This window comes from Capsella rubella, unplaced genomic scaffold, assembly GCF_000375325.1.
Source record: "Capsella rubella cultivar Monte Gargano unplaced genomic scaffold, Caprub1_0 scaffold_6, whole genome shotgun sequence".
Taxonomy (NCBI): Eukaryota; Viridiplantae; Streptophyta; class Magnoliopsida; order Brassicales; family Brassicaceae; genus Capsella; species Capsella rubella.
Genome location: NW_006238918.1, coordinates 12,997,610 through 13,024,970, shown reverse-complemented (window position 1 = coordinate 13,024,970; position 27,361 = coordinate 12,997,610). Strand labels below are relative to the sequence as shown.

The 27,361-nt window shown below is 32.0% G+C and overlaps 10 protein-coding genes across 10 annotated transcripts; 6 read left to right on the top strand and 4 right to left on the bottom strand.

Annotated features, from left to right (window-relative positions):
* Positions 1–1,204: 1,204 nt before the first annotated feature.
* On the top strand, positions 1,205–1,754 carry LOC17881429 (S-protein homolog 21). Its single transcript, XM_006289565.1, has 2 exons — positions 1,205–1,450; positions 1,578–1,754. Exons 1-2 carry the CDS (start codon positions 1,205–1,207, stop codon positions 1,752–1,754), a joined length of 423 nt encoding a protein of 140 aa, XP_006289627.1.
* A 673-nt stretch (positions 1,755–2,427) lies between these two features.
* Positions 2,428–4,166, top strand: LOC17883031. Its single transcript, XM_006290040.2, has 2 exons — positions 2,428–2,627; positions 3,897–4,166. The coding sequence occupies exons 1-2, from the start codon at positions 2,506–2,508 to the stop codon at positions 4,135–4,137; spliced, it is 363 nt and encodes a 120-aa protein (XP_006290102.1). The 5' UTR covers positions 2,428–2,505; the 3' UTR covers positions 4,138–4,166.
* A 1,082-nt stretch (positions 4,167–5,248) lies between these two features.
* Positions 5,249–6,585, top strand: LOC17884415. Its single transcript, XM_006286522.2, has 2 exons — positions 5,249–5,551; positions 6,153–6,585. Exons 1-2 carry the CDS (start codon positions 5,346–5,348, stop codon positions 6,367–6,369), a joined length of 423 nt encoding a protein of 140 aa, XP_006286584.2. The 5' UTR covers positions 5,249–5,345; the 3' UTR covers positions 6,370–6,585.
* A 252-nt stretch (positions 6,586–6,837) lies between these two features.
* LOC17882936 lies at positions 6,838–7,285 on the bottom strand. The gene has a single exon (XM_006288910.2). The coding sequence runs from the start codon at positions 7,225–7,227 to the stop codon at positions 6,952–6,954; it is 276 nt and encodes a 91-aa protein (XP_006288972.1). The 5' UTR covers positions 7,228–7,285; the 3' UTR covers positions 6,838–6,951.
* Positions 7,286–12,556: 5,271 nt separating this feature from the next.
* LOC111830126 (F-box protein At2g16450-like) lies at positions 12,557–13,972 on the top strand. Its single transcript, XM_023781455.1, has one exon. The coding sequence runs from the start codon at positions 12,557–12,559 to the stop codon at positions 13,784–13,786; it is 1,230 nt and encodes a 409-aa protein (XP_023637223.1). The 3' UTR covers positions 13,787–13,972.
* A 2,357-nt stretch (positions 13,973–16,329) lies between these two features.
* On the top strand, positions 16,330–17,773 carry LOC17884171 (probable fructokinase-5). Its single transcript, XM_006289531.2, has 5 exons — positions 16,330–16,539; positions 16,611–17,021; positions 17,098–17,232; positions 17,316–17,432; positions 17,512–17,773. Exons 1-5 carry the CDS (start codon positions 16,366–16,368, stop codon positions 17,644–17,646), a joined length of 972 nt encoding a protein of 323 aa, XP_006289593.1. The 5' UTR covers positions 16,330–16,365; the 3' UTR covers positions 17,647–17,773.
* An 88-nt stretch (positions 17,774–17,861) lies between these two features.
* Positions 17,862–18,664, bottom strand: LOC17881984 (22.0 kDa heat shock protein). The gene has a single exon (XM_006288996.2). The coding sequence runs from the start codon at positions 18,596–18,598 to the stop codon at positions 18,014–18,016; it is 585 nt and encodes a 194-aa protein (XP_006289058.1). The 5' UTR covers positions 18,599–18,664; the 3' UTR covers positions 17,862–18,013.
* Positions 18,665–19,457: 793 nt separating this feature from the next.
* Positions 19,458–27,290, top strand: LOC17883354 (B-box zinc finger protein 23). The gene is made up of 4 exons (XM_006289698.2): positions 19,458–19,664; positions 19,741–19,933; positions 20,842–20,843; positions 27,189–27,290. The coding sequence occupies exons 1-4, from the start codon at positions 19,458–19,460 to the stop codon at positions 27,288–27,290; spliced, it is 504 nt and encodes a 167-aa protein (XP_006289760.2).
* Positions 22,709–23,921, bottom strand: LOC17883458 (putative F-box protein At4g10190). Its single transcript, XM_006289310.2, has one exon. The coding sequence runs from the start codon at positions 23,919–23,921 to the stop codon at positions 22,779–22,781; it is 1,143 nt and encodes a 380-aa protein (XP_006289372.1). The 3' UTR covers positions 22,709–22,778.
* On the bottom strand, positions 24,838–26,038 carry LOC17881347 (putative F-box protein At4g10190). The gene has a single exon (XM_006289424.2). The coding sequence runs from the start codon at positions 25,999–26,001 to the stop codon at positions 24,853–24,855; it is 1,149 nt and encodes a 382-aa protein (XP_006289486.2). The 5' UTR covers positions 26,002–26,038; the 3' UTR covers positions 24,838–24,852.
* Positions 27,291–27,361: the final 71 nt, after the last annotated feature.

The window sequence follows — 27,361 nt, the reverse complement described above, 5'->3', positions numbered from 1 at the left end:
GATAGAGGACGATACAGACAGGACGGGTCCGGACGGGACGAGACGGGATGGGTTGGGACGAGACAGGAAGGGACGGGTCGGGACGGGACAGGTTTCTCATTCCTAACTATACGTAAATAATTCAAACTAAAGCCAAATCCAAATCCGATTTAACATCTCTAAGCAAACAGTTCGAAATGTTTTGATTAGTTTAAAAAATAAACACGTAATATCATTTAACATTTTCATTTAAATTATTTTAAAACTATATTAAGTAAACAATATCTATATTTTACAATTGTAAAATAATTCAAACTAAAGCCAAATCCAAATCCGATTTAACATCTCTAAGCAAACAGTTAGAAATGTTTTGATTAGTTTAAAAAATAAACACGTAATATCATTTAACATTTTCATTTAAATTATTTTAAAACTATATTAAGTAAACAATATCTATATTTTACAATTGTATGCCTATGTATAATTTTTCAAATAAACTTATATAACAAACTTTTACCAAAATCGTATCTACATAAAAAAAATCGTAGTTTTGCAAAAATAACCCCGCACGTACGTGCGGGTCCATCACTAGTATTCCTTATAATAACTCCACAAATATTTTGCAAATCAAGATTGCTCATTGTCAATGAATACTACTAATAAATATGTTATTCTCAATATTGTATATTAATAAAATCAGTGATTAAGATATTTTAAACTTCTGTTTACTTTCTTTTTTTTGTGAAAGACTGAAAGTTTCTGTTTACTATTTAAGGCGACTATGGATATTTTTCCAAAACTAACTGTCAAAATTCCAAGGAATCAACTGATTTGATATTTTAATTTTAAAGGAAAACATATATATTTATTTTCGAGATATTTTAGGAATATTATGTTAAATATAAAGATTGTATAAGTATAAATCGAAATTGATTTAGGAAAATAGAAATCAGATTAGTAGAGATATTTTAGAACTTAGGAAAATCGAAATCAATAAGAACTTATTTCCTAATTTCGCATAGTGTATATATAGGATTATTTCCAATCAATAGATATCGAATATATGGTCAGACCAAAAAAATCGAATATATGGTTTATTTTAAGGAAAAGAGAAAGATATCAAACCATCATTATTTTACCCATATGGCATTTATTTGCATGCATATGTGAAAAGTGCGTATATATATACATAATCATGTAAGGACGATAAAATAAAGTAACAAAGATGGGGAAAATTCTAGTATGTTTCTTCTTCTTATTTTTCATCTCCATCCAGAAGATAAACTCTATTCTTATATTTAGGAATTATAATATAGAAGTTTTGAATCATCTTGGAGGTAAAAAAGAACTAAAGATCAATTGTGTATCTGGTAATCGAGAGACTAAAATTGATTTTCTTCCCTCCAATGTTAAAATGTCACTCAAACTCACGGTTTTCCCAAAAACTTTGATATGGTGCAATTTATGGAAGGTAATTTCTTTCAAAATTTACTTTTATTTGTTTTCACTTTTTTATAGTGTACAAAGTTTTTCAACATTTTCTCGTTTTATATATAAATTATTCATTTGATTTCTTTTTCGGTATCATATTTTTTCAGGGTCCTGATTTTGTGCAATATGCAAAGATTGACGCATTTATCGGAAAAGAAAGGTTTATACATGATGTATGTGGGGGTAGAAAGCCTAACGTATGTTTCTGGCGAGCGCAAGAAGATGGAATATATGTTCGAAATAATGCAGCCGGAACTTTTAAGTTTATGTATAAATGGGGTTGAGGTTCAATAATTTATTACCTTTTTTATGTTTGTTTTTTAAACAAAATTTTTTGCAATATTGATTTTAACATCTCATTTATAAAAAATTTAATAAATTAAAGTTCTTGAAAGTGAGACAGATTTTGTTTTTTCTTCTTTTTTTTAAGAACTAAGTTAAGAAAAAATTAAATTGATATCATCTTATGGTTAGTTTATACACGCTCTCAAAACTCAATGATGTGCTTAATGCTTGTACTCGCTCTCAAGGACGTTAATTAGGATATGTTAAGTTTTACGGACTTAAGAAAAATCAATTCACATTGAATAGACTAGTCGTGTTTTTATTTGTATGTCCTTCATATAGTTTAATTAGTATAAGATTCATAACATTTTCAGAATTTTATAATATCTTTACTTTACATATTTTAAACAAGTTTCAAAAAGTGATATATAATCTTATATTTACCTAAATTTTCATGTGTTGGGAAGTATCAATGAATGGTCTCGTCCTTTTATCTTCAACATGGGTCAAAAAAAATATCAGTACTAGCAACAACCAAAATGTATGGACGGCAATGGCATTATTCATGAGGCAAAAATTAGAGACCACAAACTTTTCTCTCTTATTTCATGTTTTGGAAATGCTACAGTACTATCATTATCACGCAATGGTTTTAAATATCAACACATGTTTTGTGAATGCTTTCTCTAAACAACACACAGATTCATCTCTTGATCTTTCTTGTTCATTTAGTTTAAAGTTTTGAGGAGTATGGAACTTAACCGTGATTCGAGTTTCGCTCTTGCGGTTTCCACTGAGATTCATGGAATCAAGATCTTTAAACAGACGCCGGATGCTAAGCTTGCTGAACTTGGAGTTGCCTCTTGGCCTTTGTATGTTTTTCTTTCGTATACTCTTTTGGTTTTCTTATAACATTTCAGTGGCATATAATTATAGAACTAGGGTTGTACTAGTGTTTATTATCCTTTAACACTTGAAAGTGCATCATAATTAACATGCGGGAACCAATTTCTAATTTACTACCAGAAAGGTCGAGAGTTGTGTAGTATGTTAATGTTTCAAACATCTTGAGTACTTCTTGTCGCAGTAATCTATTGACATTCAACTAGTTAGGTCTTAATTACGCAAAACAACATGTCGATTTTCATGGTTATTTACATATTTATGGATGCATTTGTTTGAAATTTCTTTACGGATATTTGACGGATGAAAAATCCATAAAATCTGGCGAAAAAACTGAAATTTACGTAATATATTTATAATTTTCAAATGGATTATCGATAAATTGTGGTATGTCAGAAAGAGTCAAAAAAATTTTTTGACTGATCATTCATAGTAGCCCTGCGACTTCGGTTTTTTCGGGTATTTCGGTTCTTTTGGATTTCCGGTTTTTTTGAGTTTTGAAAATCTTGCCGAATTATCTGAAACAAGTTTTGGTACAGTTTTTCGGTTAATTTGGTTTTAAAATTCTGAAACCGAAATTAACCAAAATTTAATATAAAAAAATATATGTGCTTTTCGGGGTTTTAAGGATAATTTCGGGTTATCTCGGTTATTCCGGATAGTTTGGTTTTAAGGGTAGATTTCGGTTATATCTGTAAAAAGAAAAAAAACAAAAAAAAAAATCGGTTAACCAATAACCGAACCGAATTAACCGAAATATTTCGGTTTTCTAATTTTTTTTTTGCTGATCGGTTCAGTCGCCATAACCAAAACCGAACCGAACATCCATAATATCAGTTTGGTTCGGTTATTTCTTAAATCCCGGGCTAATTCATACGACCAGCTTTTCAAATTAAAAGAGTCACAAGATATCCATAGATCAAATGATTCTGCCTTGAACCCATATGCAATTGTGTTATTTTCAGAAAAAAATTCAAAAAAAATCAACGTTCTTTTTCTATGGTAGATATGTTAAGCCTATGTGCTCCGTGCTCGAATGGTTTGGTTCATTTGTTTTAAGGAAAATAAACTGAAACACGTATTTAGACTAAGTAGATTTTGAAGTCAAGAGTCGTATTAGTTAAACTGAAACACGTATCAACTTTAGTCGAGTCGTCGTATTAGTCATTATGTTTGGCTCGAATTAGTTAGTACAATGTACGGTTTGACTAAGTAACTGGTTGATCAAACTTATGTAGAAGGGAGAGCAATCCACGCAAATTTCCATGGCAATTCAAGAAGACAGAAACAATGTACTTCGCCAAGGGGAAGTTGAAAGTGAATATAGAAGAGCATCACAAAGAAGGTGAAGCCTTAGAATTAAAAGCAGGAGATCTGGTTGTGTTTCCTAAAGACATGAAAGTATTTGTGGATGTTACTGAAGATGTGAAGAAACATTATTATAGAGAGTCAGAGATTGATGAATCTGAATTACCGTAATAATCATATATATATATATATATTAAGGGATTTTCAATATATGTTTGGATATTCATAGTTAATTTGGATCTCTATTATATATTGTAATCATATCTTTTACAAGGTCGAAATTTAAAAGATATCATTATTGAAAATTTTCGTTTTGTAGACGTATCACTTCCGAACTTAGCATACACTCTCATATTTTTCGAAATTTAGAACCATAAATCAAAATTAAATCATAGACTCTAAAAAATAAACCATACCCCTTAAAAACTATACTCCAAATGTGTATAATAGACAATCCAAAACTTAAGGAAAAATTCTAAAAATTATAACTGTGTTAATTAGTGCCATTTTTGAGAATTTGTAGAGTGTGTGATATAATTTTCCATAAAACATATTTTAATGCTATTTAAGGGTATTTCTGTATATAGTATGTGTCAGTAATTCATATACTCTCAAAATGTGAAAATTTGATATGGATTTTTTCATACAAAAAAAAAAAAGAAGATAAGGATTTTTATCAAAAACAAAAATGATGATTGTGGAGTTCATATACAAAAAAAAAAAACAAAATTGGGAAACTATTAAGCTTAAAAACAAAAACAAAAATGCGTATTCGATGCTTACATTTAAATCTGGTAACAATTTATTTTAGTTTAGTTTAGCGTAGAAGTATTTTGTATTCTTTTGAAACTAAAAGTTTTTTTTTATGAACAGATTAACCAAATTATTTATTCCAAATAAGAATGTAGATGTTGTTTGACTTTGTATTGTCCAATAATTTTAACTATTTTTAGTAAGACAATTTCTCCAATTCTATTTAATTTCCCAAATAATATTCATTTATCCTAAAATAGCCCTGCGGGTTTAGTCCCGAATCAAACCAAACCGACTTTTTGGATTTCGGTTTAAAATCGGCTTGTAGAGATTTTGTTCGGGTCGCCAAACCAAAACCCAAACCGAATTGAATCCACTTTTTGGTCGGTTAATTTTAAACCAAATTCCTATACCTGAATCAAACCAAATCAAACCAAAAATTAACAGGTTCGGTTTGGTTTGGTTACCCGAACTCGTCGCAGTCGTAGGTAAACCCTTCTTTCAACGCTCAGATTTAGTAAAGTTTCCACCTTTAACGAATTCGAAGAGACCATCACTTGAAAAAAAAGCTTGAATCTTTGACTTCGTTTTCATCAATTCTAAACTCACAGATTGTGAAAATCCAAATGGGTAAGCATTTTCAAACTTTGTCTCTGCTTCTCTTTACAGTCTGCGTTTGCGTTGCCTTGATCATCCCGAGGCTTAACCTTAAAGAAGCAATCCTCTCTGTCTACTCCGGCTCTGAGTTTCCTATTGATATCCATGGAGTGAAGATCTTGCGTCAAGCTTCTGATGCCAAACTTGCTCAGCTAGGGGTCTCTTCTTGGCCCAAGTCTGTAACTTTCTCTTTATCTATCTCTGTTTCTTTACTTCAATGGTGTTGATTACAGAACTAGGGTTTAACAAGCAGAACCAAACTAGCTTTACTTGTTACTTTGTGTTAGTGTTGATATAATCTGAGTGTTTAGGTCAGGATTCAGAACAGTTTGATTTCTTGCTGCAAGAATCTGTATTTAGGGTCTAATTGTGTTGATACAGAATTAGAGGCCCAAGTCTGTAACTTTCTCTTATCTCTCTGTTTCTTTGCTTCAATGGCGTTGATACAGAACTAGGGTTTTAACAAGCAGAACCAATAGGTTCTTTACTTGTTACTTTGGAAGTGTTGATCTAATCTGAGTATTTAGGTCAAGAGTCAGAACAGTTTGATTTCTTGCTTCAAGAATCTGTGTTTAGGGTCTAATTGTGTATGAGAACATGTTAGTGTGTACATTTGGTGAACTAATAGCTGCAAGAATCTGTATTTAGGGTCTAATTGTGTCTGAGAACATGTAGATTTGGTAAGCTAATAGCTTAATTGATTCTTCGAAATAGACATAAGGAAACTGAGAAAGAAATCAAATTTTAGACTGAATTGTGATGTGCATTTGTTTAAGGTGGGAAGGAGCTCCAAGCAAGTTTCCGTGGGAGTTTAAGAAGACAGAGACGATGTTTTTCGTAGAAGGGAAGGTGAAAGTGAATGTAGACGGATACGACAAGAAAGATGAGACCTTTGAGATAGGGAAAGGAGATGTGGTTGTTTTCCCTAAAGACATGAAAGTTGTTTGGGAGATAACTGAAGCTGTCAAGAAACGTTATAGCTTAGAAGAGTAGTGAATCTGAGTCACATTGATGTTTGTTTTGTTGTATCTCTCTTTGAACTAAGCCTTTATATGGTATTGCAATGTTGATGGGGATTATGCTTATAACTGGTTTCAGGTTTTGAAACTTTTGGAGATGTTATTAGGTGACAGTTCTAATGTGTAAATAATGGAAAGGGATCTAGTTATCATTGTGTTGCAGATAGTGAGAACATTGCTTGAACTTGAATCTTTGGGCTTATTATTCATCCATCCTCAATTCAAGACTCACTGTTTTGTAATCCAATCTGAAACACTAAGGAAGCTGTCTTACCTATCTTGTCCTCTTGATCTTCTTGATCTCTTGTGTCAATTTTTTGGATATTAAACTTGCTCAACTAGACTAGACTTGTGTTATGTGTGCTTAATCCAACCATTTGACACTTTGTAGCTTCAAATGGTTGGCTTATAAGCTTGATTGATGCAAAAAAAATTGTAAATCTTGATTTTCTTTTAGATTTCTTGTAATGTTTCTTTTACAAGATCATTTCCATTCTAAGTTGATTCAATGAATTTATATAGAAGTATGAAAACTATATATTGTACACAAATTTAGTTAGGGCCCCAACAGGCAACAGCTCAAGTACATGACAGTTCTAAGCGGTTCTTCAGCTTTCTTGACCTTCTCAATCTCACCAGAAGAGATAACAGCAGCAGCAGAGACAGAAGACGAAAGCCTTTTCCCTTGAGAAACAGATCTAACGTTGTTCTTGAGATGATGATTCACAGACAAGTGTATATAGTTCCAACGACAAAGACCTAGTTGGTCTTTTAATGCCTCAACGGCTCCAATGCTTACTGCAACAGTCCATGCTTTGCTAGTAGAACTCATCTTTTTCTTCAGAGAATGATTTTATGAAACTTTTTTTTGTGTTTTTGAGAATTGTTTGTTTGTTCTGGATGATGTTTGGAGAGAAAGTGCAGTGGGTTGATGTGTTTATTTAAAGAGGAGAAGAAGAAGCCAACAATATTTGCTATGCCTTGTGAAATTGGAAGTTTTGAAACCAGAGGCGTTGGCCGGTGATTTTATTCGTTACTACTGTCTAGATTTGATAAATGACGGTTTTAGCCTTTTAAAAGGACTGGATAAGGGGTAAAAATGGGAATTTGGTACTATGAGTCTATGAGCACCTAGTTTGTGGGATTATTTTGGATCTTGTTTGTTTTGCAATTTTGCCCACTTGGGATAATAAATGTGTTTGAATATGAGTAATAATCACTTGGATAATATAAAAGAAAATATATATTATTTGAGAAAAAAGTTATTAGATTCTAAGAAATTTGTTCTTATTTATAAATATAGGCTTATAAAATCATTCTGTCTTAATATAAATATATAATCAATAATTAAACTAGAATTATAAAAAATCTATGCTTGGTGCATTTGGAGATAGTTGAAATGTTTTTTTAATCAACATATCCTTTTTTTTTTCTTTTCAATAAGTCTTTCTTCACAAACATATCCTATTTTTTATTAATAATATATATCACTAGATTTTTCAATGGTATAATTTGTTTTACTATTTTTTTATTTTTTAAGATATATATATATATTTTTTTTCAAATTGTAAAATATGCAAAAAAAAATTAATTTATTATACATATGTGTTATGTAATAACATAAAATAAAAACAAAGATGATCATATAAAGATATTAAACAAATATTTGAGAGAAGGAAATTGAAAAATGATAATTTGGATTTCTATAGGGAGATTTTAGGAAATTTTGTTAAATAGAATAAATATTGGTTTTGAATTTTTAAAATAAATAATAAATTTCAATGGCATAACATTGTAAATATGTATTTTTGATTTTTGTGTGATCTAATTACAAAATTTACCTTAAATGCTTTTTATTTATTCAAATGGTAAAGGTTTAATTATATAAATCTTACCAAACAAAAATTAGAACACAAAATGTACCTAAAAATATTAATATAGATACCATCTTATCTTCTCTTCCTCTTTTAGAAGAAACTCTAAACCATCATTTTGCACGAGAAAAGAATCCTCACCTATTTGATTATAATCTTTATCAGACTTCTAATCTCACATTAAAAGAGGTTCAATTACTTTAAAATATAAGAAATATTCAGTTACTTATCATTACGAAAATATACTTTGTGTAAAGATTGCCATTTTTACAACCTTGCTGACATTTTCTACTATCTCAACTACACAACCAAGTTGAACCGATGAATTATAAACACTGTTAACTGCAAATGAATTATAAACATAATATTCAGCGCAAAACTAAATATAAATACCAAAACTTGAGCAAAAGTTATTAGAGTTCTATGATTTTTCTTTTCTTTAAATGTTGCCATATTCGATCATTAGGTCCCATAGATCAATATTTAATTAGAGTTACCAATATCGTGATTATGCATTAGAAAGAGAAACGAAAATAATTTTTTTTTTAATTGAATTTGGAGAATTTTGTTTTCCCTTCTCTGATCCAATTTTGTTATTAGTAAATATATTTATACTAGGTTTGAACCCACGTTACACCGCAAGACAATATTTGTAATTTAAAATTTTCATATTAATAGAAATTATAGCACGATAGTTTATTTGAACTACTATTTTATTATAAAAATATAATTTTACGATAGTAATATAGAGTTTGGTTAATTTAAACAAAGTAGTTGCGGCGGTTGCACGTGTAAAAGTTTGCGAAAGCAGGAGATTTGGTTTCTAGCCTTATCAAATATTTTGAATGATTAATTTAGAGGTAGAAAATTAAGTGAGTATATAGAGCTCGATGATGTATTATTTTTTATTTATTTTTTGTCTTTTACATCATTTCTTAGGCAGATTTGAGTATTAGTTTTAACCCGTATCATACCGCCATAAAATATTTTATCACAAAATGTTAAAATTTTTGTATGTTTATATCTAGTTCAATTTAAAATTATTTACATTGATTTCATGAATATTTAAATTTAAAAATGGTCCAGTAAATATACGGAAATAAACTTAATATATAAGTAACAAATTAGATGTTGTTTTGAAATTTTGTTGGTTAGTTGTGCAAATATCCCTTAATATATATAGTTTCAAATTAAATGATTTTATTTTTAGTGTTTTTTAATTTAACTTGTTGTACAGCAGTACATGTGTAATTTAGTATCACGATACATATTTACTTAAAGGTGTGGGGAAAAACATTTACAGTCAAACCAATTCCAATGATGGTCGATATTGACTTTAAAATATATATATACAACCCGTTTAACAAGATGTTCATCTTTTGATCTAGATCCGACTAAGCAAAATATCCAAAGTTAGAATCAGAACTTGTTTAAAAAACAGAAAAATATGTATACAACCCAATTATATTTTTAAAAATATATAAATATAAATTGTGAATATTATTTCAACACGTATAAATATTTCTAAGTTGTTTATAAATGAAAAATCATAATACTTGTTAGTTAACAATAAATAAAATTATTTTGGAGTATTATATTAATTAATTTATGTATCATAATACTGATAATTTTAATGTAAAAGCTAATATTAAAATATTTTAAAATTTATAAGTTCATAGGTAAAATAATTAAATATTAATCTAACTTTATATAATTATTATTGAACATTTAACAGAAATACGTTTAGGAAAAAGAAAAAAAAGGAAAAAAGAAAAAAGAAAAAGACAAAAGAAAAAAAAAAGAAAAAAAAATCACCGTCACTAATCTTTTTCATCACTCCTTTTGTGATATTTGTGATTTGCTTCGCTTCGACCGAATAGTTGATTTTGCTATTTGCTTCGCTTCGTAAATTTTCGAGTATTCGGAACTTCGAATATTCAAATATTTTTCCTAATATTTGCGAATTAGTTGCTTCGTTTTGCTTCGACCCATCTAAATTTTTTAAAAAACTAAAAACATATAGTACACAAATATAAAATGCAAAATATGAGATATTAGAGGTTCTTGTTTGACATGTTTTCAAAATAAGAAGAAAATGTAACCACCGTCCATTGAATTCTCACATTTTATTTTTAATATTGATTTTTCTAATAAAGTTTTATTTGCTTAAGAACAACATTTAGCAAAAAAACCAACGGACCAAAATATAATAATTTGAATAATAAACCTATAAGATATATACCCAAATCTATAAATACACATATTATATATATATATTATAAAATGATTTATATTAATACATATATATAAATATACGAAGCGAAGCGGATATTCGGCACTAATAAAATCAATATTTGTTATTTGCTTCGGTTTTTACGAATACTACATTTTCATATTTGCTTCAGTTCAATATCTTATAGATATTTGAATTTTTCGAATCGAATCGAAACGAATATCGAATCGAAGCGAATCTAACGAATATTTTGCCCAGGGCTGCTTCTCAGCTCCTCTCCTCTCCCTCGGTGACCGAGATTTTGGTGCTAGTGAGTAGTGATAATCTACTAATGTCTAATGCGGGTTCAATTAGGCCCATTTAATATTTTCATATTGGGCTCGACAAATTCTGGCCATGTTAGTGGACAAAAAAATTTAGGCCCTTTCTAATTTATCAATAAATGTTCTCCTTTTTCATTAATTGAGAGGTAATTTTGGCCAATTATTAGCAATATCAAATTGTACTTTTCTTTTAATATATAAGAAGATATAATAGATTTAAAATATATTTTTGTTGTCAACTTAATAAAAATTATGATTTGACATACAAAACTTATTCGGAACTGTCTTTCATTCCAAGTCATAACTTGTATCCATGCGCTTCATATTCGCATGGAGTTCGCTCCCAGAAGTATAGCTACCCCTACCCCTCTCACGTCAATCCCACGAGCCTCTTATCCATTCTTATTCGATCACAGCGAAGGAGCAACAAAAATAGAAAAACTCACATTCATTGGATTAGGGGTGAAAAAAAAAAAGTAAACCAAACCAAACTAAAAGAAATTCATATACAGACAGACTTGTATCAAACTTTTAAATTATCACAATGATATAGAAATTTATTAAAAAAAATAATTTGTGTCTAATTTGGAGTTGAAATCAAATCGTCTTAATCTAAATTCATTGAAAACATATATTTCTGGTATATATGCTCATCCGCATAAATTTGGCATGACCAAGTTTTTTTTTTTTTTGAACAAATTAATTTGGTACCACCACCCCACACCATAACTGGCCACTTCCGCTGTGGTAACCACCGGCCACCTCCATTGCAGACCAAGTGACTATCTCTACCACCACTCGATTAAAAAAAAAAAAATCAATCTCGTCATTATGCTAACCAAGTGACTATAGTTAGTTTACTAATTGTAAATATTATTTTTTTAGTTTCTTAGTTAATTTAGCAAAAATGTTATACATTTGTAGTTCATCTATATTTTGTTAGTTTTGAAATCCTCCAACAAAAATTTGGACAAACACAAGTTTAAAAAATATACGAAGAGCAAAAACGTCATTCTCAATCTAGCACTCATAGTGTCGACGTTCAAGTTTACACAAACGAGAAACCAAGAAAACCATTGGTTTGTATGATTGGTATCAACGGCTAACAACCGTGGTAGTGAAAAACCAATTAACACCTTAAATGTGACTTATGTGAGGATCTAACATGGTTGTGAAAGCAAAAAAAAAAAAACATGAAACTTAAGTTGCCTTGCCATGGAATTAAAGTCACACGTTTATTTCTTCAATGCCAAGACTCTTTTCTTTTTCTTGCCAAAGGAATCATATTTTTGCCGCTAACATATACAGTATAAATTGTGGGATCAATGGGTTTATTCTAGGAATGTTATTATGGACAGTTGTCCGTTGGACATAAACGGGCCTTCACAAAATTTTGAGCCCGTTTAATGTTCGTGTCCGTTATAAATTTTGTCGGACATAAATGGACAAACACGTTTATGTCCGTTTAATAAATGGGTTTTAACAAAATTAGATGAACAGTCTATTAAACAAATAAATATATCCTTTGTCAGCCCACTTGGACGTTAACTAAGCCCAATTTTGTTTGTCTTAACCGACTAAAATCGGAAAACGCAAATATAGGTCTCATCTCACGAAGTATATATATAGCTACATGTCTCTAGGTCTTTTGTCAACTGGTTTCTCTAGCCTCCAGATCTTATTTGATATACAAAACATATATTTCTCTTTCTTCGTTACATAGGTGCCATCATGAGTTCATCATCTCCCATACCAAGTGATCTCCTCTTAGATATATTGTCGAGATTGCCTGAAAAGTCAGTTGCTAGGTGTCACTGCGTGTCGAAGCAATGGGCATCATTGTTAGGTAGTCCATATTTCAAGGAATTGTTCCTGACCAGGCCCTCTAGGCCATGCCTCTTATTCGCCATTGCAGAGAACGGCAACGACCACGTAGAGATGGGCATCAATGTGTGGAGGTTCTTCTCGTTGCCTCAGTTTCAGAATTCATACGAGAAATCGTCTTCGGCTTTTGTAGCAGCCGCCGAGTATCATGCGAAGTTGTGTCCAGACGATTTAATGATCAATCATCATACTAACCTAAAATATTTTTCATGTGGCTATGTTTCTGGCTTGATCTATTTCCATGGTAATCGATACCAAGGGAGACCTGTGATATGCAACCCTAGCACAGGACGGTATGCAGTTTTGCCTTTTCGATATAGTTACCGAAAGGCGTATAGCTTTTTCGGGTTTGATCCGATTGGTAAGCAATACAAGGCATTGTTCATGGCTTACCCATCTGGTCCGGGTCATCATAGAGTTCTTACATTTAGAGATGGGAATATGAGGTGGAGAAAGATAAAATGTCCCTTACGACATGATATTAACAGTGATGGGGTATGCATCAATGGTGTTTTGTATTACTTAGGTAGAGACGAATCTGAGAATGTAACGTATGATGATTATGTGATCGTTTGTTTTGATGTTCGGTCTGAAAAATTCACTTTTGTCTACATAGAAAGGTTTTGTCGGTTGTTAAACTACAAGGGGAAATTAGCTGTGGTTTATTGGGAGGATGATGTTGACCTTTATGGGGATGATGATATGCATTTGGAGCTTGATGTGTACACTTATTGGGAGAATAAGCTCGATGTTGATCCTGTTAATGAGTTGCATTTGTGGGTTCTAGAGGATGTTGAGAAACAGGAATGGTCGAAATATGCCTACACTTGGACCGATGATAAGTTCTTCCGTCACCAAGTTTCCATCGCTGGAGCGACCGCTTCGGGTGAGATAGTGTTTTCGATGCGCAAGTATACAGCTAAACAACCGTATTATGTTTTCTACTTCAATCCCGAGAGGAACACTCTCCAACGTGTTGAAATCCAAGGTTTTGGTGAAGCGTTTGAGAAACCTTGTAGCGTTCGCAACGTTACGTTCGTTCCACCTCTCAGCTTCACCATCAAGTTTCGTTTGTAATCGGTTCCAACCTACACTAGTTTTCATAATGGCTCTTTTGGGTTTAAACCCTTAGAAATATTGTATACTAGTCGGTTGCTCGCGCTACGCGCGGGAGTTTATTACATTGTTTATAAGTAATTGATTCGTATTTTATTTTCTAGTTAAATTTTTCACTATACCATATTTTCTTTTTTACTTAGATTATGTTTGTATAGAAAACGTATTGAGTTTTAGCTTTATTAGTTGTTGAGAAATTAAGTGTGTATTGTATAAGGCGAAGTGTGAGTATAAACGGAAGTGCGGTGAAGAATCATTGAGAAACTCATAAACATGTGATATTAGGGTTTTTACCATATATAGATATATATGTTAATATTGTGGGCCTTTTTAATATGTTGGCCCGAAATTTGAAAATGATTTGTGGGTTTCGGGTGGATTGTTGTATTTTTTATTGTTTACATTATCTCTTTATATATTGTCATAAGTTTTTTTTGTTTTACATTTTTTTTTGGATTTGACATAATTTATATCTCGTTATGATCATTTTTATACTATTATATTTTTGTTTCTGATTTTATGTTTTATATATTTTATGTTTTTTCATGTGGAACAATTTTTAAATTTAACATATTAGTATAATTTACTTTATATTTGGTTTATTTCATTTAATATTTTATTTATTTAAATTTTTAATTTTTATAAAATATAGTTAACTTTTTATTTTGTTTATTCGTTTAACATATGTGTTGTATTGGAAAATATTAGTTAAATTCATATTGGAAACCTTTAAATAATTTTTTGGTTTTTTTACCTTTTTATACGTTATTTTAAAATGATAATTCATGTTTCGTTCATACCTATCTCATTTATGTTGGAAAATTTTGTGAGACATAAATTAGATAGATTTATATACTCAAAATTTCTTACTTTTTGTTCTATTCCCGTTAAATCTCATTATAATTTAGGTTTAAATTGTGTAAATATAATCGAATTTTGTGTCATATTATTTTTAACTGATATATATATATATTTGAAACACTTAAAAACTATAATCTATTATTTATATATTTGTTAGTATAATCGATAATTAGTAAGTTTTTTTTTATTTTTGTAATCAATTATCTTTTTTAGTTTTATAATGTATAATATAAGAAAAAACTTTTCATATTCCTTTTTGAAAAACTTATTTACATAGGTCTAAATCTTAAAATTATATGATAAAATGATATAATTAATTTTAAAAATGAAATAATAAAATGAGGTGGATGATGATTAGGATGATGATGTGGCTTAAGGAGAAGAGAGAAAAAGCTAACTTTATATATATAGATAGTGAGGAGTGTGTTAATACAGTACTTTGAGATAATAAAAACTTCTGTAACAACTTGGTACGTTGTGTGTTACCAAACCCACGATTTATTGAATCCTTTAGTTACTTCTTTAGAACTGAGTTAGTGTTACATAATAAACTAGGATTTACCCCGTGGTACACCACGAGTCCATAATTTAATATATTTGTTTGATTGGTCATTTTTGTATTTGATTTATATAGTCTAGTTTTATACGTGTTTATTTTATTTAATTTTACATACTTTATAAATTTGTATTATAAGTAGATTTATAGATATATGTGGTCAACCCGCAGTACACCACGAAATAATTTTGTTGTAAAACAAATTATATTTTAACTTAACCCGTAAAAATATTTTATCATAGGCAACCCGTAAGAAAAATATAATCCTATTTATGTAAACTCAAATCCGTACAATCATATTTATCGACAATATTATTATATTTTAAAAAAAATTAGAGTTAAAATATTAATAATACTTTCAATTAAATGTTAGAATATTTAGTAAGAGTTTCCATAATATTTTAAACCTTTCTAAGAAATTAAAATTTATAATATTTTGAAACTTTTTAAAAATTTAATTTTCTTAAATATATAACCGGATTAAACAGAATAATTTTTTTAATTTGGATGCCTAAGAAACCAAATTTCATGCTCATTTGTAGTTGGAAACATATTAGTCATATTTATGATGGTTTTGAACTCTTATATAAACATTTTCCCTTTATCAATTGAGTTATATACGTCCGTTTTCAAAATTTGTATTTTTATTATAAATATTTTTTATGTAATAATATAAATGGAAAATAAATAAGATTATATAAATATATTGGAGAGAGATTCAAATTATTAGAGAGATATTTTAGGAAATTTTTTTGTTTTAATCAATATTTATTTCCAGTTTTGAGATTTGATTGTGATTTAATTACAAAATTTACTTTAAATTTTGTTATTTATTCAAATGGCAAGGGTTTGATTATGCAAATATTACAAAATAAAAGGTTATAACCTAAATTAGATTTTAGTACAAAATGTATTTCAAAAATGTTAAGATAGATTGAAGGGTTTTTATTACAGTCAAAGTTTGGACTGAGTTTTGCTACAAATCAGGGATTTTGTTAAGTCTTTATCCCACTTTCCAAGCTTTTCTGTTACACATTCTCGAGGTTAATTATAAAGAGAAGTTTCTTGTTTCTTTTGTATGTTAACATTTCTTGTTTTGTTTGCATTTTTATTTCCTCTGAAGATGGCTTCTCCATTGATTGTTTCCTTTGGTGAAATGCTTATCGACTTTGTCCCTGACACTTCTGGTGTTTCTTTAGCTGAGTCCACAGGTTTCCTCAAAGCCCCTGGTGGTGCTCCTGCTAATGTTGCTTGTGCTATCTCCAAACTCGGTGGCAAATCTGCTTTCATCGGCAAGGTTTGTATATTTTTTCTTATGTTACAATCTATTACATAGAGCCTGTAGAGTGATGTGTGATGTTTTTACAGGTTGGTGATGATGAGTTTGGACACATGTTGGTGAACATATTGAAGAAGAATGGTGTGAATAGTGAAGGTGTTTGTTTCGACACCAATGCAAGAACTGCGTTGGCCTTTGTGACATTGAAAAAAGATGGTGAGAGAGAGTTCATGTTTTACAGGAACCCGAGTGCTGACATGCTCTTGAAAGAATCTGAACTCAACAAAGATCTTATCAAGAAAGCCAAGATTTTTCACTATGGTTCTATTAGCTTGATCTCTGAGCCATGTAGAACTGCTCACATGGCTGCTATGAAAACTGCAAAAGATGCAGGAGTTTTGCTGTCTTATGACCCGAATGTTCGGTTGCCTCTTTGGCCTTCCTCTGAGGCTGCCATAGAGGGCATCAAAAGTATTTGGAATGAGGCTGATATTATCAAGGTATATGTTTGTAGAACAGAACTCGTTTTATATGTTCTGTTTTGGTTGATCTTAGTGTTGAGTGTGTTGTGTTTAGGTGAGTGATGATGAGGTAACTTTCCTTACTGGTGGAGATGCAGAGAAGGATGATGTTGTTTTGTCTCTCATGCATGATAAGCTCAAGCTGCTTATTGTAACTGATGGAGAGAAAGGCTGCAGATACTACACAAAGGTAACAAAACATAAATCAGATTTAGATATGATTGCAACTTTTAAGAATGATCTAAACAACGTTTTGACTGACAAAATTTGCAGAAGTTCAAAGGGAGAATTCCTGGATACGCTGTGAAAGCAATTGATACAACTGGAGCTGGTGACTCTTTTGTTGGTTCATTTCTTGTTTCACTTGGAAAAGATGGCTCCATACTCAATGTATGTATAACCGCAAACATTTAGATGACGTTTTTCGATTAGGCATATTGATATATTGAGTAATGTGTGAATGTTGCAGGATGAAGGGAAGCTTAAGGAAGCTCTTGCTTTTGCAAATGCTTGTGGAGCTGTGTGTACAACTCAGAAAGGAGCTATTCCTGCACTTCCAACTCCATCTGATGCTCAGCAGCTCATGAAATCTAAGTCCAAATAGTTCCAACTCTTTGTGTTCTGTTTCTTCACTTTTTGTATTGGTTCTGGTCACTTTCCTGGTTTTTGTCAGAGTATTTTCTCTGTTATCTGAATAATAAAATCTAGTTTCAAGTTTCTACCAAAATCGACTCCAAAACAAATCCACATTACTTGATCTTTATTAGTTTGGAATCTGAAGTTACATTTTCTTGAACATTACATTTCATATAAATGATGTTCTGTAAAAAAATAAAGACTTGAAAATTTTATTACATAGAAAAAGGTTACACAGATTTTGGTAGATAGGTTACAAAATATAACACTCCATCTTTAGCTCACACAATATGAAACTCAAAACTCTTGGATTTATAAGTATATAGTTTACACAATCACAGTTCTTTGGATTCAGAAGAGCTTATCTTTGCAGTTTGGTCCTCTTCAGCTGCAATGTTAACAACTCTTGGACCCTTGACTTGATCAGGGGATAGCTTAGTGAGGTTAATAGTGAGGACACCGTTCTCAAGCTTGGCCTTGACTGATTCCATATCAACATTATCAGGTAGCTTAAACTGTCTCCAGAACTTACCATATGATCTCTCCACTCTATGCCACTGATCTCCGTTCTTCTCTTCTTCTCTTTTCCTCTCTCCACTCACTCGCAAAACTCGGTTCTCTTCCACTTCTATCTTCACTTCATCCTTTTTTAAACCGGGGACATCGAGCATTATCTCATGCCCTTCTGCTGTTTCTTTCCAGTCCACTCTGGTTGGAGACAGAGCCACACTCGTGTCCCTCTCCAGTTCTAATGGGATTCTCTCCAAGATCTTGAATGGATCGGGGAACCGGTCTAGCCAGAGATCAGATAGCAAGCTTCCTGTTGTAGTTTCAAGTGCAGAGGAGAAAGACCCTTCACTTGTTTTGATGTTTATAAGTAACAAAGCTCCTATGAAGAGGCTTAGCAAGTGCTTCATCATGGTTAGTGATTTGGCTTTTTCGTAGAAGGTTGTAACCAACGTTTTTGTAGGCTTGTTTTAATTCACTTTCTTGTTGTTTTCTATGAAGTTAAGTCTCAATCCTCCTGGTTTATATATACACATTCTATGAAGAACGAAGAAGTTTCTTGAAATATCTTGGTAGAGTTTTGCAGATATATTGAGATTGTTCTAGCATTTTGTCTGTGTGACATGGTTACTAATTATGTTATTACACGTTGAACGTGTCTTTGAGTGCTTCTCTCATGTTCCAGAGACTTCATGTAAAACTATAGTGGAGCCGAAACAGAAGTTAACTTTGGACTAGCCCATGTATTATACTTTATATCCATGCAGGCCTATATATTATTGGCCCATCACTGTAATTGAGACCAAAACTGTTTTTTGATAAACCCAAAGATGAGAATGCTGATGAGTTTTGGCTGCTGCATGGGAAAGGGATGGGTAAGAGTGGGAACGTGCCATGCTTTAGAGTTTTTGACCTCTATTGCCCTATGGCTAGTTACTTTTAATCCACAGTCTTTATGTGTATTGTGGTCCTCCCATTATTTTTGGCTTGCCATGCTTGTGTCTTAAGATAAACTTGTCGTTATGTCTGCCAATTTATGTTTCAAAAGGAAGTAAAAAAACTACACAAGCTTCTGAAAAAGATCTTGTCATGAAGATTTTGGTAGGAGAAAACATTTATTTGATTTAAATGCCACCCAAAGTTGGCCTAAACCCAAACATGTGAACCTATTCAATCTTGTTCTTTCTTATTCCTCTTGCCTTAGATTCACTTCTTGTCCTACTTCTTATTAATATTAAGACACGTTTGCTCTGTTTTGCCAAAATTTGAAGGATGAAGATACAATGTGAAGTGTGTGAGAAGGCTGAAGCAGAAGTACTTTGTTGTTCAGATGAAGCTGTTCTTTGCAAGCCATGTGACATTAAAGTTCATGAAGCTAACAAAATTTTCCAGAGACATCACCGAGTCGCCTTACAAAAAGATGCAGCAGTCTCGGCCACTACAAGCTCTGGAGCTCCTCCTCTATGTGATATCTGCCAGGTTCCATACTGTTTTCTCTTTTGACTCTTGCTTAGTTCTTTAAGTAATGTTCTCAAGAAAACATATATGTTTGTAGGAGAGAAAAGGGTACTTCTTCTGCTTAGAGGACAGAGCATTACTGTGCAATGACTGTGATGTAGCCATTCACACTTGTAATTCTCACCAAAGATTCTTACTTTCTGGAGTCCAAGTTTCTGATCAGTCTTTAAGTACTGAAGTCTCTGGATGCAGCACTAGCTTTAGCTCTGAAACGTATCAGATTCACTCCAGTGAGGAAACTGAAGCTGGAAACTCAGGAAAAACTCATACTATGATCTTTCCTTAGAGATCACAACCAAGGAGCCACTGATGTCTAATAATAAAAGTTCATGTTATTGTATTAAAGTCCACACATACATATGTATATATTATTCCAAACAAAAGGATGGTTAATTAAGGAAATAAATATTATAAATTATAACAAATAAAACAACCAAATCAAGGCTTATTACTTGTAGAGATTTGAATAATACATTACTTAGTGTGACAATCATATGAGATTACTAGCTAGCTTCTTGTACTTCCTTAGTTCCCTTTGCCTCACTCCAAGAACGTAACTATGAACCTTGTTGGATTTGAACCAAAGTTGGAACATAACTGATGACAAGTGAGCATATAGATTTAGCATCATGATGATCTACTTGTATACATTTGTCCTCTCCCACAACGTGTACGAAAAATTTGGACATCCCATTTTTACCGGGACACACCAAAACTTTGTTCTCTTGGTCGACCAAGACATTCATCCCAGTACCAAAGCAAGAAAGCTTGCAGCAATTAGCTAAATCAATTGATAGGAACTTGCTCCATGACGCGGCTCCGTTACTCTCAATCTTAGTTGCAATCCATACATCTACATCGTGTACCTGAATGATGCTCCTTCTTGCTATCATACAAATTTTTGGATCTTCTCTAGTAACTGATAAAGAAACTACATGATAAGAAAGTTGATCACCCGGAAGAGACACCTTTGTAAATTTCTCTGTTGAAAAGTCAAAACCAAGTAAGAATATATCACTCATAATGTCTTTAGTAGAAGCAAGCCAGTAAGTGTTCCCATTCACATACATGCCGCGGTCCGACCACCGTGGTATGAACCATTCGCTAGTGATCTTACCACCAACTCTCCACAAATTAGAGGTAAAGTCATAGATTTCGTAATCTAGAAATACAGGGCAAGTATGATTAAATTGATCCATCCTCAAGATTTTGTACTTGTTGCATGAGGATTTACCGAGAGCAAAGATATCAAATGTTTTGTAGTAAAAGCTTCTTGGTCGAATCCACTTAGTTTCGCGTAAACACGGATTCCAAACGACCAGTCTATTGTCTCGAGTTGTGCATAGCAATAAGCCGTCGCAATGAAAGATGTTGCGTATATCAACTTCTTTAAAAGAATCATAAAGAGGATCTTTTAAGCTAAATTGAGTTGTTATCTTTACCTTGTTGTTGTCAATTTTATGAAGATCGACGCTTACCAAATAAACCCTAGAAGCAATCAACATGATGATCAGAGACTGCCTTGGTGCATTAGTATAGTGTTTCTTAGCAAGGCTCTCATCATTGATCAGAGCGTTTGATTTTTTGCATGTAGATCGCAGTCCTACCAAAGATAACGCTGGAACCCTAGAGATGATTTCAACTACCAAATCCTCGGGGAGATCCACTATGCTTATTCTCTTCATCTTCAAAACTGACTTTTTTTATGATAACTTGCTTCCAAAGAAACTAGGGCTGCAAGAGCAGGAGGCGAGATGAGAGTTATGAGGCCAAAATATTTCATCACACCTAAATAGGTAAGTCTTAAATTTTAAAATATGCTGACCAAATAATAATAATTTTTACTTTTTTGGCTATCAAAAAAATTTACAATTGCATTTTAATATATATATATATATTTGTTGAAAAAACCTTGAAGAAAAAATCAGATCAAGATACAAAGAAGTTTTGTAAGAAGCTTTAGATTTGAAAGATGCTCAACTCTTCATATTCCCATTATTTTCTTCCAGGCCATCCTTATTGCAAGGTTCTTGCATAAATCTTACCTTAAGATTTGTGAAGAAAAATCCTTATATAATCTTAGTTGCAAGCCATATCGTGTATCTCAGTGTATCGCTCTGCATGCCCCTAAGATACAAAGTTTATGATATTCTCTAGTCACTGATTATAAAGAGAGATAAGAAAGATGAACACCGGCAGGTAGAGAAAGAGACACTTGCAAATCTCTGAAAGATGTCCACTTGTCTTCTCTTGACTAGAAGCAAGCTAGCCAGTAAGTATTGTATATTGTCTATGGTGGTGCATAGCAATAGGCCGAGGTAATGAATTACTTTGCATATATCGATCTACTGCTTTTGAAGAATTAAAAAAGAAGATCTTATGCTTCAAGTGACTTGTTTTGTTATATTTACCTTGTTGTTGTGAATGTAATGGAGATCAACGCTCACCAAATAAGCTCTAAAAGCAATCAACATGATCATTAGAGAGTTGCTTGGTGCGAGAAGCTACAATGTGAAGTGTGTAGACTCTCATTCAAAAGCTTCTCTGAAGCTGGAAACTAAGCTGAGATAGTCAAGAATTCTTCTGTAATATTCTCAAGTCCCTAGAGATAAACAACAACATCATGGTTCCGGAGCCATTGATGTCTAACTAATAGTAGAATTTTCTGTAATGAATTAAGTCTAGACACATACATCATACATATATATATTTTGTGACTTCGGCTATAAATATGTATTAGGTCTTATTAAATCGTTGTTGGAACTTGTACCACGATGAGTGTTCTACACCACCGATCCGATGAACCTTATCTCGACTCATTACCTTTCTCTATGCACTCGCACGATCGAGCAAGACGTCTCGGAAGGTAAGTGTCACATAAAGAAACGAGTGGACATTTTTTTCACCAACACAAAAAGAAAAAAAGAGTGAAATATTATTAAGAACAAAATGGTTTAGGGAATTGTTCTCTTGTTATTAATCTATGTAACATATATATATAGGATACAAAATGCCTAAGACGGCCCTAGTGCAACAATAATAGATTCCTAGCTACTAATTGCCTCACTGCAAGAACTATAAACTTTGGTTGATTTGAACCAAAGTTGGAACATAATTGACGACAAGTAAGCATGTAGATTTTGGATCATGATGATCCACTTGTATACACTTATTATCCTCTCCCACAACGTATAAGAAATAGGTGGAGGCTCTATGTTTACCGCGACACACTAAAACTTTGTCCTTCTTGTCCAACAAGAAATTTATCACACTAATAAAGGAAACAGGCTTGCCAATCAAATCGAGTGATAGAAACTTGGCCCATGACGCAGTTCCAGTACTACTCTCAATCTTGGTTGCAATCCATACATCACCAATGGTTGGCCACCTCGCCTGAATTGCTAACATACAAAGTTTTTGATCTTCTCTAGTCACTGATAAAGCGATAAGACGATCATACAGACGATGATCACCAGGAAGAGAGACGCTTGTAAATCTCTCGGTCGAAAAATCAAAGCCAAGTAAAAAATCCCTATTTGTGTCTTTAGAGGAATTAGCAAGCCAGTATGTATTTCCATTCACAGACGTACCACAGCCTTTCGAGTCACGTATAAACCATCTGCTAGTCTTGCCAACAACTCTCCACGAATTAGAGGTAAAGTCATATATTTCGCATTCAACTAATACTGACCGGCTAGTAAAATAATCTTGATTTATCCTCAAGACCTTGTACTTGTTGCATGAGGATTTACCGAGAGCATAGATATCCGACTCGTAGAAACGACTTGGTTTGATCAACTTAGTTTCTCCCGAACACGGATTCCAAACAACTAGTCTACTGTATTTGGTAGTGCATAGCAATAAGCCGTCGCAATGAAAGATGTTGCATATATCAACTTCTTTTAAAGAATTATAAGTTGGATCTTTCAGGCTAAATTGACTTATTATCTTTACCTTGTTGTTGTAAACTTGATGAAGATCGACGTTCACCAAATAAACCCTAAAAGCAATCAACATGATAATTAGAGAGTGCCTTGGTCGTCTTGGTTCATTATTATCATATTGTTTCTTAGCAACCCTCCCATCTTTGATCAGAACGTTCCATGCTTTGGATGTAGCTCGTAATCGTACCAAAGACACCACTGGAATCCTAGAGAGTATCTCCACTACCAAATCCTCGGGCAGATCATCTCGTGTGATTCTTCTCTCCTTTATCATCTTTAAAAACTGACTGCTTCCAAAGAAAATTATAGGGTTGCAAGACAAGGAGGAGATGAAAGTTATGAGACCTAAAAGAGAACAAAAAAGAAAACGTAATACAGAAATAAAAAAGAAATAAACGTATTTAAAATTTTCATAAAAGGAGGAGATCTTAAATATACTTTGAATGGTATATTTTATTTAGTTATCATGTGTAATTGATAATCCTGTGGTCTATCATGGAATCCGAAATAAACGTAATATAGAACAAAAATAAATAAATCTCTTTGTTAACCTTATCTCAGAAAATATATAAAACATGATGACTTATTAAGTTTTATCCAAAAAAACAACTAAAACAAGGCTTATCACTTGTTTTAGTAATCACAGAGATTTAAAGAATACTAAGATAGATAATGCATAACTTTGTCTTAAAATCACAGATTACTAACTACTAGTCCTTTTGCTTTACTCCAAAAACTATATATAAACCTTGTTGGATTTGAACCAAAGTTGGAATATAACTAACCATCGAGGAAGACGCCTCGGAAGGTAATTGTGTCACATAAAAAACGAGTGGACATTTTTTCTCTAATAAAGCCTTTTCACCAACACTAAAATAAAAAAGAGTGTAATATTATTAAGAACAAAATGGTTTAGGGAATTGTTCTCTTGTTATTAATCTATGTAACATATACATATAGGATACAATATTAGAGTTTAGGCTAGACATCATTTAACCTAATGGGTCTACAATGGACATCCATATAATATTTATAATTATTCATAACATATATGGCAATTTCTTTCACAATCAAATCTATATCTAAGACTTGATGGATATATAATTCATAACTTAGGATATAAAATGCCGAAGATGGCCCTAGTGTAACAATCATAGATTGATTATATTCCTAGCTACTAATTCCTATTTGCCTCACTGCAAGAACTATAAACTTTGGTTGATTTGAACCAAACTTGGAACATAATTGACGAGAAGTGAGCATGTAGATTTTGGATCATGATGATCCACTTGTATACACTTGTTATCCTCTCCCACAACGTGTAAGAAATAGTTGGAGACTCCATGTTTACCGCGACACACTAAAACTTTGTTCTCCTTGTCGACCAAGACATTCGTCCGAATAGTAAAGCAAAAAGGCTTGTCAACCAACCGGATTGATAGAAATTTGGCCCATGACGCGGCTCCAGTACTACTCTCAATCTTGGTTGCAATCCATACATCACTAATTGATGTCTCATTGGACCAACTAGCTAACATACAAAGTTTTTGATCTTCTCTAGTCACTGATAAAGCGATAAGTTTATAGTACATACGATGATCAACCGGAAGAGAGACGCTTGTAAATCTCTCGGTCGAAAAATCAAAGCCAAGTAAAAAATCCCTTCTTGTGTCGTCTTTAGTGGAATTAGCAAGCCAGTATGTATTTCCATTCACAGATATACCACAGCTCTTCCACTCTCGTATCGACCAGCTGCGAGTCTTGCCAACAATTCTCCATGAATTCGAGATAAAGTCATATATTTCGCATTCAAGTAATATTGACCGGCTAGTAAAACCATCCTGATTTATCCTCAAGACCTTGTACTTGTTGCATGAGGATTTACCGAGAGCATAGATATCCGAGTCCTTGTAGAAACGACTTGGTTTGATCCACTTAGTTTCAACCGAACACGGATTCCAAACAACTAGTCTATTGTATTTGGTAGCGCATAGCAATAAGCCGTCGCAATGAAAGATGTTGCGAATATCAACTTCTTTTAAAGAATTATAAACTGGATCTTTTAGACTAAATTGACTTATTATCTTTACCTTGTTGTTGTAATCTTGATTAAGATTGACGCGCACCAAATAAACCCTAAAAGCAATCAACATGATAATAAGAGAGTGCCTTGGTCGTCTTGGTGCATTATTATCATAGTGTTTCTTACCAACCCTCCCATCTTTGATCAGAACGTTCCATGTTTTGGTTGTAGCTCGTAATCGTAACATAGACACCACTGGAACCCTAGAGAGTATCTCCACTACCAAATCTTCGGGCAGATCATCTCGTTTGTTACTTCTCATGTTCATCATCTTTAAAAAATTGACTGCTCTTCCAAAGAAATTATAGTTTATGCAAGAGAAGGAGGAGATGAAATTATGAGACCTAATAATATACTTATGGTTCTACTTTATAAATATTTTTTCAATAAAATCATTGAAAGTGTGAATCAGTGAAATATTTTAAAAGATTGCTAGAGATTTTTCTGTAATCTTGTTACTTAAGTTTTTCTATAATCTTGTAAAGTTACCTAAAAATCTCTCTATTATAATGAAACTTTCCATGACTTTATCTTGTGAAGAAAAGTATATAAAATCATAAACCAATAACATATATATTGAATTCATTAACCATCTTAGATTTTTCATTAACAATCCTCAGATATATTGAGATTTTTATAAGACTTTTTACAAATCACAAACTAAGATTTTAAATGACTTCTTACCAATCACAAACTAGAAATTATCATTAAAAAATAAATCATAGTAAAACCTTTATACACTAATTATGTCGAGCATGTGAAAAATTTTATTAATTTATTGAAATTAAGAATTATTAATTATAGAGCGATTTTCCTAATTTGTTAATCTTTAAAAAATATAAACATCAAAATTAGAATCAATTACAAAAAAAAAATCATCGTGCATTGAACAAAACACTATAAAATTTTGGTACATGAAATCTATTAAAACTGAATTTTAACAAAAAAATAATCTAAATTTATGAATAAATAACAACACAATAGTCATATTTCACTAAATAAGTTTCATGTATATAGATAATATATATTAATAATTTTATATAATTATTAATCTATAGTTTTATTGGTACCATATATATTTACAAACTGTTTTCAAAAAATATCATTATCTTATCATTTTATCGAATTGTGTCAAAATTATACTTATTTAACTTGGGAAGGGAGAAATTTATTAATTTATAGAGATTATGAATTTATCGAGTATTAATTTATGGAGGTTTTACTCTAGCATGCATAATCCTATTTTGGGTTATAATTGTCGGTCAAAATTACAGTTACTTATTCGTCGTGAGAATTTCAAAATATGTTATGTTATATACAAACACATTATGCATGTATGTATGATGTATGTGTTAATGACTGATGTATCCATTCACACATGCAATTCTCACCAAAGATTCTTACTATCTGGAGTCCAAGTTTCTGATCAGTGTTGAAGTAAATGAAGTCTCCGGATAGTTTCCTTTGAATGGTCAGTATTCTAGTGAGGAATCTGAAGCTGGAAGCTGTGGGTGCAAGAAACCACCAAAGTTGATTAACACGAACATATTAAAGATCTAAGGAACTTGGGTTAGCTTCTCTAGTTTAGGCTCGTAAGAATATCGAGATGAGTACGAGAATATGAACTTGTT